The sequence below is a fragment of the Phascolarctos cinereus genome, unplaced genomic scaffold (genome assembly GCF_003287225.1).
Source record: "Phascolarctos cinereus isolate Bilbo 61053 unplaced genomic scaffold, phaCin_HiC Scaffold_4;HRSCAF=312, whole genome shotgun sequence".
NCBI lineage: Eukaryota > Metazoa > Chordata > Mammalia > Diprotodontia > Phascolarctidae > Phascolarctos > Phascolarctos cinereus.
In genome coordinates, this window is record NW_027555847.1 from 49,826,349 (window position 1) to 49,839,319 (window position 12,971).

At 36.4% G+C, this 12,971-nt stretch overlaps 1 protein-coding gene across 1 annotated transcript in view; it reads left to right on the forward strand.

Annotated features, from left to right (window-relative positions):
- Positions 1-12,971, forward strand: part of GRM7 (glutamate metabotropic receptor 7) — a 960,751-nt gene that overhangs the window by 568,066 nt on the left and 379,714 nt on the right. Inside the window, 1 exon segment of the mRNA XM_020973801.2 lies at positions 7,778-7,918. Coding sequence (XP_020829460.2) covers positions 7,778-7,918 — 141 coding nt within the window.

Sequence of the window (12,971 nt, forward strand, 5' to 3'; positions counted from 1 at the left end):
TAAAGTCAAGTCAGCCAACATTTATTAAATAACTGCTATATGCCAGACACTGTGCTAAGTGTTAAAGATACGAAAATGGGAGGGGGTAAGAGCCCCTTTTCTCAAGGACCTCACAGTCTAATGTGGGAGAAAATAGGCAAACAACTATAATAAATAAGATAGAGACTGGAGAAATTGGAGATAATTTCAGAGGGAAGTCACTAAGATTAAAAGATTACTTTTTTAAATTTTTATTTTTTTATTAATTTTTTTTAGCTAACATTCACTTCCATAAGCTTTTGAATTTAAAAACTTTTCCCCCTCACTCCCCAAGACAGCGTGCAGTCTGATATAGGCTCTACGCATACATTCCTATTAAACATATTTTCACATTAGTGATGTTGTAAGTAAGAATTAGAACCAATAGGAGGAACCACAGGAAAGAAGAAACAAAACAAAACAGGAAAGAAAAAAAAAAGAGAGCAACTGGTATGCTTCGATCTACATTCAAACTCTATAGTTCTTTCTCTGGATGTGGATAGCATTTTCCATCATGAGACTTTTTTCATATCCTAGATCCTTGCATTGCTGAGAAGAGCTTAGCTATCAAAGTTAGTCATCACGCAATGTGGCTGTTACTGTGTACAATGTTCTATTTCTGCTCACTTCACTGAGCATCAGTCCATATAAGCCTTTCCAGGTTTTTCTGAAGTTCACTTGCTCATCATTTCTTATAGCACAATAGTATTCCATTACGTTCATATACCACAACTTGTTCATCCATTCCCCAATTGATGGACATCCCCTCAATTTCCAATTCTTGGCCACCACATATAGAGCTGCTATAAATATTTTTGTACATGTGGTCCTTTTCCCATTTGTATGGGATATAGGCCTAGAAGTGGTATTGTTGGGTCAAAGGGTATGCACAGTTTTATAGACCTTTGGGCATAGATCCAAGTTGCTCTCCAAAATGGTTGGATCAATTCACAACTCCACCAACAATGTATTAATGTTCCAATTTTCCCACATTTCTCCAACATTTATCATTTTCCTGTTTTGTCATGTTAGCCAACCTGATAGATGTGATGTGGTATCTCAAAGTTGTTTTGATTTGCATTTCTCTAATCAATAGTGATATAGAGCATTATTCATGTGACTACAGATAACTTTAATTTCTTCATCTGAAAACTGTCTGTTCATATCCTTTCACCATTTCTCAATTGGAGAATGACTTTTAACCAATTGTTCATGGTAAGTAAGAGGCAATGCTGAAAAAAATACAAATAAATTTAAAAGAGGCAGAAAAATTAAACTTCATAGGCTGTAACATTGCCATCATCATCATCATCATCATCATCATCATCATCATCATCATTATCATTTTAATGCCCAGAAACAACATATGGATCCAAAGAGGAACTTAATTATGATATACTGAATAATGATAAGGGCAAGGAATAAATTGTAAAGTTATATGAAACCTCCCCTGGATCTTTGAAGAGGTACTGAGGTTTTGATTGGTTTTGGTGATTATTTTTCCTCTTTCTTTATAATCTCTCACGTAAGAGACGAAACTTTTGTAGTCTGATTGTGGAGGAGAGAATACTTGAAAGAGATCTGTTTGTACCCTTAGAGCAAGAAGACCTAAACTGAAGTCCTGCTTGTGACACATACTGGCTCTATGCCCCAAGGCAAGTAATTTAAACTCTCAGCCCTCCTAGCAACTCTCTAAGACTGTAATTTCAGAGAAGGTGCCAGTATGCATTGGTAAAGGGCAGTGGGTTCCTTACCTCTGAGTTCTTTGTATCAGTGAAATCACAAATGCAGTCCTTGTTCCTCTTTTTGTTCACTGTCTGCTAAGCTGGATTTTTCTACAAAAGGAATGCAAGTTTTGCCAATCCCCCCTAAATTGTAGTGCAATGGTATAAAATTCCAGTCACCCAAACTCAGTTAAAAATTGCCCTTTTTAATCCCAAGTGATGTGCTAGCCACAGTCCACATACAGTCCCCTGCATGAACTCTGTGAGTTTAAATAAGAGTGAATATTACCCTTTTTCAAGCCTTCTGTGCAACCATCAATCAACATATGGTGTGAAATATAAATTGATTGCTATAGAAAAAGGGATGTAAAAGATAGCATTCATAAATTGTGTTTTGTATATTAGAGGGTAAGAGTGTTTGCTGTTTATTGCTGCTACTGTAACACTACAGCAATAATGCATGTCATGATCATGACTGGATGCCAGCCAAAGTCCAGTCCACAAGTTTTAGAGTACAAGAACCATGAGTCCCGGAAATCACAAGCTAATGATTTGATTTAGAGGTAAGCATAAGAATTTTTTTTTGTTTCATTTTTTCCTAAGCTGAATAATAATAAAAAAAAGGTTTTACTGATGTTTTCAACTTTCGTATTTATATTACCAGTATCCCCCCCCATCACCAGCACCTCCCCACCTCCCATTCTTGTTTCTACATTTCCCTTATGACTAAGAAAAACAGTTAAGAAAAATAACCAACACAGCGAACATAAGCATCTGACGCCACATAAAACCATATGTAACCACAGTCCTCCTTTTAGCCAAGGAAAATACAAAGGTAGGTTTCCTCATCTCATCTCCGGGGCCAAGAGTCATCTTTAGAATTTCAGAGCCATTGGTTTTGTAGTAGTATTCTGTTCATTTTTATTACTCTAATTTTGTATATTGTTTTCTTGGTTCTGTTTGCTTTGCTTTTCGTCAGTTCAATATGCCTTCCACATTTCTCAAAGTTTCCTCATATTGCTCATTTCTTATCATGCAGTTGTGTTCAGTTGCTTTCATATACCAGTTTGTTCAGCCATTCACCAAGCTGTGGTCACTCACTTTATTTCAAGTTATTTTTACTAACATAGAAATGTTACTAAGAATATTTTGGCATATGTAGAAACTCTCTATCTGTTTTTTTTTTTTTGCTTCCTTGGAGCTACAACTTTATTGATTTTTTTTGTTGTTCTTGTATTGCCTAGATTTCCTTCTATATCCTCCCCTACTCCCTGGCTGTATGAGAATGCTGTCTATTATAAGAAAAACATGTTTTAAGAGGAAGAAAAGGAGGGGAAAATCAGCACAAGTAATCAACATATATGCACCTCTTCAAATGATTCAGAGGAGGCTTCATATAGTTTTGTGATTAGTTTTTTTGATCTTATTATCATTTAGTATATCATAATTAAGTCTTCATTTGGATCTATACGTTGTTTGTTTTCTCTAAATTGAGGATGATCATCATGATAATGTTATGGCATATAAAGGATTTTAATCTTCTATATCTTTTGAAGCTATATATTTTTCTGTGTTTTAATAAATTGTGTGTTTACGTAAGGATACCATGTGATACTGAAAATATGTATTTTAAGCTTTCTTAACAGAAAAAGCCATTTGTTTCAATTATTAACTCTAAAGTACCATGTTCAATTTTATATTTTCCTTTTTTCTTTTGTTTTTATTAGATTTATCTACCTTTTAAAGAGGAATTATAAAGTCTCCTATAACTACTGTTTTGCTATCTGTCTTTGGACAATTCAATTAACCATAATTATTGAATTTTCATGGATCTTCTTGCTTATGCCACTTGGTGCATATTGATTTAATAAATATATTATTTAATTCTCTTTGGTGCTCCTAAAGTTAATGTCATGTTTTTTGTCTCTCTTGAGATGGCATTTTTTTTGCCTTATCTGATAACATAGCAACTTTTTTTTATGCACCTAATGCATATTGAATTTTGTTCCAGGCTTTCATTTTTACTTTATCTTTGTATTTTTAAAATAGATTTTTTTGCACTGCAATTAATTGCACCGAGTTTAAAAAAAAGTTTTATTATTCTCTTTCATTTTATTGGCTTATTTAGTCTGTTCACATTTAAGGTTAGGATGAGTTGGCATTTTCTTATTGGATTTCTTTTGTATTCTTACCCCAATATGCTTTTACTTTTTCATTTAAATTTTAATTTGTTTTATGTCTTTTGTTTTTAACATCCTTTTCTTTTCTGGTTATACCTTTCCTTTTCCCCTACCCAGTGAGGCATCTATTTTAGTAAATATTTAAAAAAGAAAAAAAATAAGTATAGCAAAGACAACCAGCATTACCAGCTGTGCCCAACAGCATATGCAGTAACCAACACCAAGAGTCTTCCATCTGTGCAGTGAAGGGAGGGAAGTTTACTTCGTCAATTCTTCATCTGGTCATTATAGTTATAAAGTTTCAGTTTTGATATTTTATTCATCTTATTTATATTGGTGAAGACATTGTACATATATTTCCCTAGTTCGACTTCATAGTTCATTCATTCATATGCTTCCCCATGTTTATCTGAATTCTTCGTATTTATTGTTTCATAAATTATATTACTATGCCATAACATTCATGTGTTACTGTTTGTTTAGTCATTTCTTAATAATTGAGCCTACGCTCTATTTCTAGTTCTTTGACACTATATAATACTGATATGAAAATGTTGATAAATATGTGACCTTTCTTTTTCTCCTTGATCTCCATGCTATATATACCCAGCAGTAGAATATTTGAGTCAAAAGTATGACATTTAGTAACATGTTAAAAAGCATTATTGCAAATTATTTTCTGGAATGGTTGAGTTAGTATACAACTCTATCAGTTGTGTATTGTGGTTTCTATCTTTCCACATACCCTCAAATATGAATAAATTAATGAAAGGGAAAAATCATTTGTTAAGCATATTTTTGGTGCCAGGACTTGTGCTAAAGAATGGGGATGCAAAGGTTTAAAAAGAGAGATTCTCTGTCCTCAAGTAGTTTATATTCTAGTACAGGAAAGCTGTTGCTTTTCCTTCATTCTGGAAGAGGACCATGATATCAGGAAGGTGATGCCATGACTTGCAAGTGAATTGGATTTAAATTAGGAAGGGCTGTGCAAAGTCACCAGCCTTACTCTCTCCTGCAGAGCCATCTAGGCCCAGTGGCAAGATATAGATTAGGATGACTACAGATGGTCCCCAATAGAGGAAAGCAACACACTTAGGGAGGAGGTGATGGTGGAAGGCAGTTTTTTCTTGGGAAGTGGACAATATGGAAAGGAGGGGGATGATGAGATAGCTGGATGACATTTGAAGACAAAGCAGTCTCATTTCTAGGGCTCAGCAGAAGATAAAAGGTTTTAAGTATGCACACACTTAGGCACCAATTAACTGGGTTGGGCCATAGAGACCGAGCTCCAAAGATCAGTGTTTTAACTTCATCAGGCCCTGGGGCATGTATAAGGAATTCCTTGTATAGAGATCCAGGTCACGGGTTAGATGTGGAGTATATTGGCTTCTGTTTTTGTTGTTCAGTCATTTTCAGTCCTGTAGCACCATTTGGGGTTTTCTTGGCAGAGATATTGGAGTGGTTTGCCATTTCCTTCTCCAGATCATTTTACAAACAAGAAAATTGAGGTAAACAGGATTAAGTGACTTGTCTAGGGTCACACAGCTGGTAAGTATCCAAGGCAAGATTTAAATCAGGAAGACAAGTCTTTCTGCCTCCAGGGTGGCACTCTATCCACTGAGCCACCTAGCTTAGGTGGAGACATTGACTATTCCCATCTTTTGATATCTTTGCTAATTTTCTGGGTGTAAAGTGAGAAACTCAAAATTGTTTTGATTTGCATTTACCTTAATATTAATGATCTGGCACAGGCTTTTACATAGTTTTAATGCAATTCTTTTTTTTTCCAGAACTGTTTGTCTCCCTTCATTTTTACTCAGCATTTAACCCTAGGATTAGTTTTGCTTGTACTAATTTGATGCTAGCATATTCCCATAAGTTCTCTCACTCATTCCTGTTTAGCTGCTTTATCCTGAGTTGTTCTGCTAATGCTTTCTTTTCCTTTCTTTTCTCTTTTCTCTTCTTTTTTTTTTGGGGGGGTGTTTTACTATTCCTTGGAACATCAGTTCATGAAGAATTCAGTGAAGTGTGGTGACAGTTACTCTGCATTTCACACCATGAGTTTCTGGGTGTACCCCACATTCCCTTACCGAGATCGCTCATACCTCTTAATGCCACTGGGTCATGCCTGTGTTTTTTGTCCCCTCCTACAACCCTGGATATTAGTTATCTTTGAATAGCTATAGTCTCTTCTGGTGAGTTAGTCATGTGAATAACAAATCTTGCTTAGAATTTTTCTCCTAAGGTTACCATTTCTTCCGCATGAAAGCCATCATAAGGTCCTTTCCTTTCTCTCTTCACCCCACCAACAAAGATAACAAACTTAAATTCCACCATTTTATTTCTCTTTCTAAGGCAAAAAACACCTTTCCATTTCTCCATATCCTGGTCCCTCTCTTGATCCCTCCTATATCCCCCCAGCATTATCTGAGGAATGAAAAAAAAGTACTGCTGTTCCTCTGTCCACATCCAGTCAAAAGAGAGAGTCCATTTGCTGCTGCCCTCAGCTCTTAGTACATTTCCCCACTTGAATGACTGACTGCTACGCCACCAGGCTCAACGCTGTTTGTACTGTATCATGCTGCTTCCTTGGTGTGCTTTTATTGTTGTTTTAATGATCTGTAGAGAATACAGGAAACTAGATGGCATGTTGGGTTAAGTGCCAGACCTGGAGTCAGGAGGACCCGAGTTCGAATGTGGACTCAGAGATTTACTAGTTGTGTGACTCTGGGCAACTCATTTAACCTCGATCTGCTTCAATTTGTCATCTGTAAAATGGCGATAAAAAAATAGTATCTACTTGCCCAGGGTAGTTGTGAGGATATAATGAGATAGCATTTTTAAAAGCACTTTGAAAACCTCACATTGCTATATAAATACTAATTATTATTATTATCTAAAGAATGTGTATATGTCCTTTTTTTCCATTGGGATTATCAAAAATTTGCCTTTCTTTAAAATACACTTACTTATAACCTTTCCAGAATTGTTGCTCCTCCTCCTCCTCCTCCCTCCTCCTCCTCGTTCTCCTTCTTCTTCATCTCATAATTGAGATCTGGCCTTGGACTCTTTTCTCCTTCAGTCTTCTTCTTGATTTTCCAGTATTTTGTCTATTTTCCTACATGCATGTTTTCTCTTGCTCAGAGCCCTGATGCCAGTTATCTAGAGTCTTGTTACATCAGGTTGTATGGAGGCCCTGTATCAACTCTATTGAGAAAGAATCACTTGCACTTGGTCTCCTATGCCTTTTCCCTTGGACATGAATACTACTTCCCTTTTTGCTAGCTGAGGTCTTCCATGGCCTCCTATCCCTTACATAGTTGCAATTCCTTTCTATGATGTGGTTCAGGAGGATGGGTGTTTTCTTTCTCTTATGCAATGTCAGGGGTTGGGGTGGAGTTCAGACTGAGTAACCCCTATGAGTAGTCTAAGAAACACTGGCCCGTTGGGTTTTGTGTGCTTGTAGATTTATGGTGAGTGGCATGGAATAAGGGTATTATCTTAGGAACTTTAAGTATTTCACGTTGGGAGGTTATTTCAGGAGGCTTTTATCTTCTGTAGATTTTCTGTTTTCTTACCTTGTTGATGCCACTGTAATTACCATAGATTTGCCATGTATTTTTCAAATTTTCAGGTTGTTCAGTTGAGACGATTATGCAGCAAACATCTACTTTGCTATCTTACCAAACGTGTGATACAAATAATCTCCTCCTTTGGTTTTTGATTGACGTGGAGAGAATACATCATTATTAACAACAACAAAAAAAGCAAACAATAGCTGTGAATGGTATTTCTAGCTCTAGCGGTTCCACCCTGTCTCTGTTCTCATTGAACTTTCCACTTTATCCCATTTAGGTTTTGATACATACTTTACATCACGTACGCTAGAGAACAACAGAAGAAATGTATGGTTTGCAGAGTATTGGGAGGAAAACTTCAACTGCAAGTTGACAATTAGCGGATCCAAAAAAGAAGACACAGATCGAAAATGCACAGGTAATCTTATTCTCTTTGTCCTTCCCCTGCTTCTCTGTGCGGCCGGCATTGAAATGTCTGCCGAACTGACAGAAGGAAGCTTGGCTGGAGACAAATTGAATGACTGAATTGAATTTACTAGATTTTACATAAAATGGAGCAGGGACACAAGTCTTACTGAACAAGAGGACTAGCAATAGGGGGGGAAATCTTTTCAGTCTGTTTGTCTCTTAATAGTTGATAATCACCACTGATTCTATGAATTTTATGAAGAGGTCAGCTGTCTTTGAATGTTTTCTGTGATGAAATACTTTTATAGCCAGGACTGTGAAGTAATTTTCCTACTGATTGCAACCGGTGTCAAATTCTGTGTCTGTTTCTTTAACCTATATTAAGCATAATCTATATGATTAATAAAACTAAGATGCTGAGATCCCACAGGGAATAGAGTGCAAGACTTAGAATAAAGAAAACATGAGTGAATCCTACCTCCCCATCCATGAGCAAGTCATTTCACCTCTCTCTGCCTCTGTTTCCTCATCTATAAAATGGGGGTTTTTAAGGGATCAAATGAGATAATGTATGTCAAGTGCTTTTGAGATGTAAATGATAGGATAATAATCAAATTAATAATAATTAATGATAATATATAGCTATCCGTATGCTAGTCACTTCCTAGTTTTGTAGGACTTGCCAGAGTGTGCGTTCCACTGGCTTTGGCATAAAGAATCTAGGGTTGCCTCCTAGGCACAGTGAGGCACTTGAGTAAGCCTTTAGCAGAGGACAAAGGAATGATTGAAATGAAAAGGAAAGTCAACTTTCTCTGTTATTCAGTATCTTGTCAATTGGTAGTGTTTTGTTTTGTTTTGTTTTTTTCTGATACGTGTGTATTGTTATTTGTTCGTTCATAAACTGATCTGCACTTCTCTGCATCTTTGGTTCCATGAAAAATCCACGTTTGTAATGATGACCCAGAGGTGGCACAAGGTCTTGAAGTACTTTATAAATCAGCAATCCTGTCGATTATAGTTTCAACAATTAGTGTATTTCTCTATTGTCATTCTGCCAAAAATTGGTTTTCCCTTAGTAATAACAGCTAGCATACATTAAGGCACGTAAAGCAATTTCTAATGTTCTCTCACTGCTTCTTCAGTGAGGGAGATGCTTATGTTATCCCTATTTTACAGATGAAGAAACTGAGGCACTAGAACTCAAGTCTTCCTGACTCCAAGTCTACTCAATGGCGTAATTACTATTTCAGTAAACATTTACTTAAAATATGAAAGATGGCCAGTGGCACAACTGATGAAATGCTAGACCTGAAGTCAGGAGGACCTGAGTTCAAATTCAGCCTCAGAGAGGGACTAGCTGTTTGACCCTGGGCAAGTCATTGAACTCCCTGCCTCAGTTTTATCATCTGTAAAATGAAAATAATAATAGCATCTACCTTCTAGGATTTTTGTGAGGATAAAATGCTATAATATTTGAAAAGTACCTTGCAAACCTTGAAGTGTTATACAAAGCAAGCTATTATTATTATTATTATTATTATTTAATTTACCTGCTTTGTACAAGGCCCTGTGTACGATGTCCTGTGACAACAAAAGGAATAAGAAAGCAAAATATCTTCCCTCAAGCAAATATGAGATAAAAAGTACATTGTGATGAGTACCATAAGAAAGGTACAGAGGCTTATGGTTAACGAGGCATTTTCTAGAATATGTGAATAATACTACTCATTTATTTTTCAATCATCTTGGATATTGGCATTTTTAATAATATCCCCTTTTTACTGTTGGAAAAAAATGGGAAAATTTAATTTTTTTTTCCTTTGGTAGGTCTGTGTGACACAAATATATAGATATTAACTAAAAACCTAAACCTACGATCTTGTTTTTTTTTTTTTCCTGCATGATACTATAAACCATGTATAGTGGAAACATTCAAGTATTTATGTTTATTTTTTTCTTATTTAATTCAAATGTAGGGCACTTAGTTCAGTCTCCTGCATGTTATATGTGCTTAATTAATATTTTTCTCTCATGTAATATAGAAGAGACCATTAAATCTGTAGTTAAAATGGAAAGGAAAAAAATATTCTGACCAGAGTTAGAGATCTTTGTCTTAGATGTTCTCCTATTTTCAGGTATGACTTAATATTAGACCTGCTGTTTTTTTTTTTTGGGGGGGGGGTTTGTTTTTTTTACAGTTTCTATTTTTGTAGCATGGGCAGCCAGATGTCACAGTGGATAGAGTACTGGGCCTGGAATCAAGAAGATTCATCTTCCTGAGTTCAAAACTGGCCTCACACAAGTACTAGCTGTGTGAACTTGGGCAAGTCACTTAACCCTGTTTGCCTCATCTGCAGAGTAAGCTGGAAAAGGAAATGGCAAATCACGCTAGTATTTTGCCAAAAACACCCAAACAGGGTCACGAAAAGTCAGACACAACTGAAATGACTGAGCAACAAACATTTTTATGGCATAGTGAATTGAGGGCCAATCTTAGAGTCAGGAAGACCTGGTCTCAACTCTTGTCTAAGGCACACACATTCTGCCTGTGTGACCATGGGCAAATCATTTAACCTCCTAGTGCCTCCAGATACTCTCTTGGTGTGTAAATTACCTTGCAGGTTCTGACCTGCATTAACAAAGGGACTTCTTCATCAAGATTTCCCTTTATCAGAGAAACCACAAGTTCAGTATATTACCATCCCATCCTATCTAATCCCATCTCATTCCATCCCATTTTTCTGTAGCAATCATTAATTAAAAATAAATACTTTGAAATTTCAAAATAGCATTCTGAAAAAATGGAAAGCTATCATTTTTCTTTCCATACACCTTTCATTGCATGTATTCCAAGTGTACCCTCAAGCACATTTACTAAAATAAATAAATCTCAAATTAATTATGTGTCTTTTACCATTTACTACTGTTGTTAAATTAAAAGGAGTCATATTTCCTGTAAGCGTCCTTACCTCCATTCTGTCTAATGTGCAGATAAATAGGTACCTTACTTACTGACCTTATGAGCATACGCTTTGGTCAATATGCTTGGCTAAACCCAGCTGTCAGTCTGATGAATCTTATGAACTATAAAGGCTCTGGGGTTAAAGAAGGCTTCCTATTTTGAGTGGGAAGATTGTGTGAGGCCTTCCTTTTGGGGTTTTTCCCTGTATGAGAAGTTTTGGTGAAAACAAGATAATGATGAATGGTTAGGAGAGGATTTTTAAGGGGGGGATAAAGATAAATAATTTCATTTGCTTAAGTGATGACCTGGACACTTAGGTGAATACCCTAGTTTTAGTAAGTAGGCTGAAAAAAGAAATGAATTGGAGAATGAAGTATTAAGAGGTTTAAGTTTAAGAATAAAACCAGTTGAGAAAGACAAAATTGGCAAGGTGACCACAGAATCCATAAGATGTTGTCCTTGAGCTACATTGGTATCTGGTCCAACCCCTTTATTTTATGGGTGAGAAAACAGATTTAGAGAGGTTTAAATGACTTACTTAAGGCTATACCATATTTTGTCTAAACATTGGATCCTACAGCAAAAGATGATTTTGTACCAGGAATAGATAGAATCTCCAGGTTTATTACTTGTATAATGCAAACCTGATCTGACATGGAGATAGAAGCTGTGACAGTCCAGGATGCTTCTCTTTTTATATAGTGTGATGAAAAAAGGTGTTTCCCCCCCCCCCATCAATATCCTCCATCTTCCCTCTGTCTCTTGATAGTGGACCTGGATTGGTTTTTCACTCCTCAGTATGTGGGCATGGGTAGCCACTGCTAGATCACATCTTGTATGTAATGACTAACCATGGTTTCAGAGAACCAGTGATGAAGCATGCTGCCTACCTCTTTATACAAAGGTGATGGACTCAGTCTATAGAATAAACTTTTTTTTAAACAAGACTAATGTGGAAATTTGTTTTACCTGATATGAATATTTTTTAAAAGGTATATTTTCTTCTTTTTCTTGTGGGAATAGATGGAAAGTATACAAAATATATTTTTGTTTATTGAAAAAAAAGAATTTAAAAAAGAGAGACTATAATTCTAATGAGGGAGAATGAACTCAGTAGGTCACAATCAGTAATTTACACCTCAGGTCAGTTTCCCCAGAAATGCCTCCATGTGAAAGGAAGGCTTGAGAGGAAAGGGTGGAGAATCAGGCACTTCTGAGGAAAGGGGTGGGATGGGATTGGGTCTGGCCTTTATAGGTGGGATGAAGAGGGAGGGAGTAGGTGATAAGGAAGAAAGCCAATGAATGTCAGAGATAAACTTTATCTTCTTCACAATTTTTCCTAAAATTCACACTGCATTGACTCATTGTGATAGAGACCTAATCCCTGCCGTTTAACATCATTCATATATATTGAAATTAATCATCAAAGAACACTGTCTGCCATTTTCCTTAAAAATTTCAGGAGGGAAAATTTACTTCTCTTTGGTTATCCTTCCCAGGCCTTCCCCACCTTGGCATTCTTCCTACCATCTGTCCCCTTTCATTGGAAATATTTTGGCTGAGATGTATACCTAGCTTCGGCAGTGATATAGCACTCAGACTACCTCTTACCCAGCCATTGTTGCCTGAATGAAAATTGAAGAGGAAGGACAAAAAAATGGATGAAAAGCCAGGAAGTATCAGTAGGGAGCTGAGTTGCAGCCACCAAATGATAGCCAGATATTGGCATGCTGGATATCACCTGTTGCTGCAATATTACATTATCATCTGACATGTGTGCCAAGGCTTGCCAATCTCTTTTTTATCCTCAGTGTTCATCTCCCCTCAGCTGGCCCTTTCTTTGCCTCAATCACAGCAGAAACAGAGAACACCTGGTATTCAGTATTTCTTCATGTACTTGAAGACTTTGGTGAAGCCCTTCTCTGTTTTTAAATAAATGTTTAGGAGGAGGACTTAACCAAATGTTTAACTGGTTGATAAGGCAAATCTGAATTTCCAAACAGTTTCTTCTAAAAAAAATATTGCCATTGGTTAGCAGGTACCTGTAGCTATCTTGTACTTCATGATTTTGAGTGTAAATCGTGCTATCATTTGCACCGTT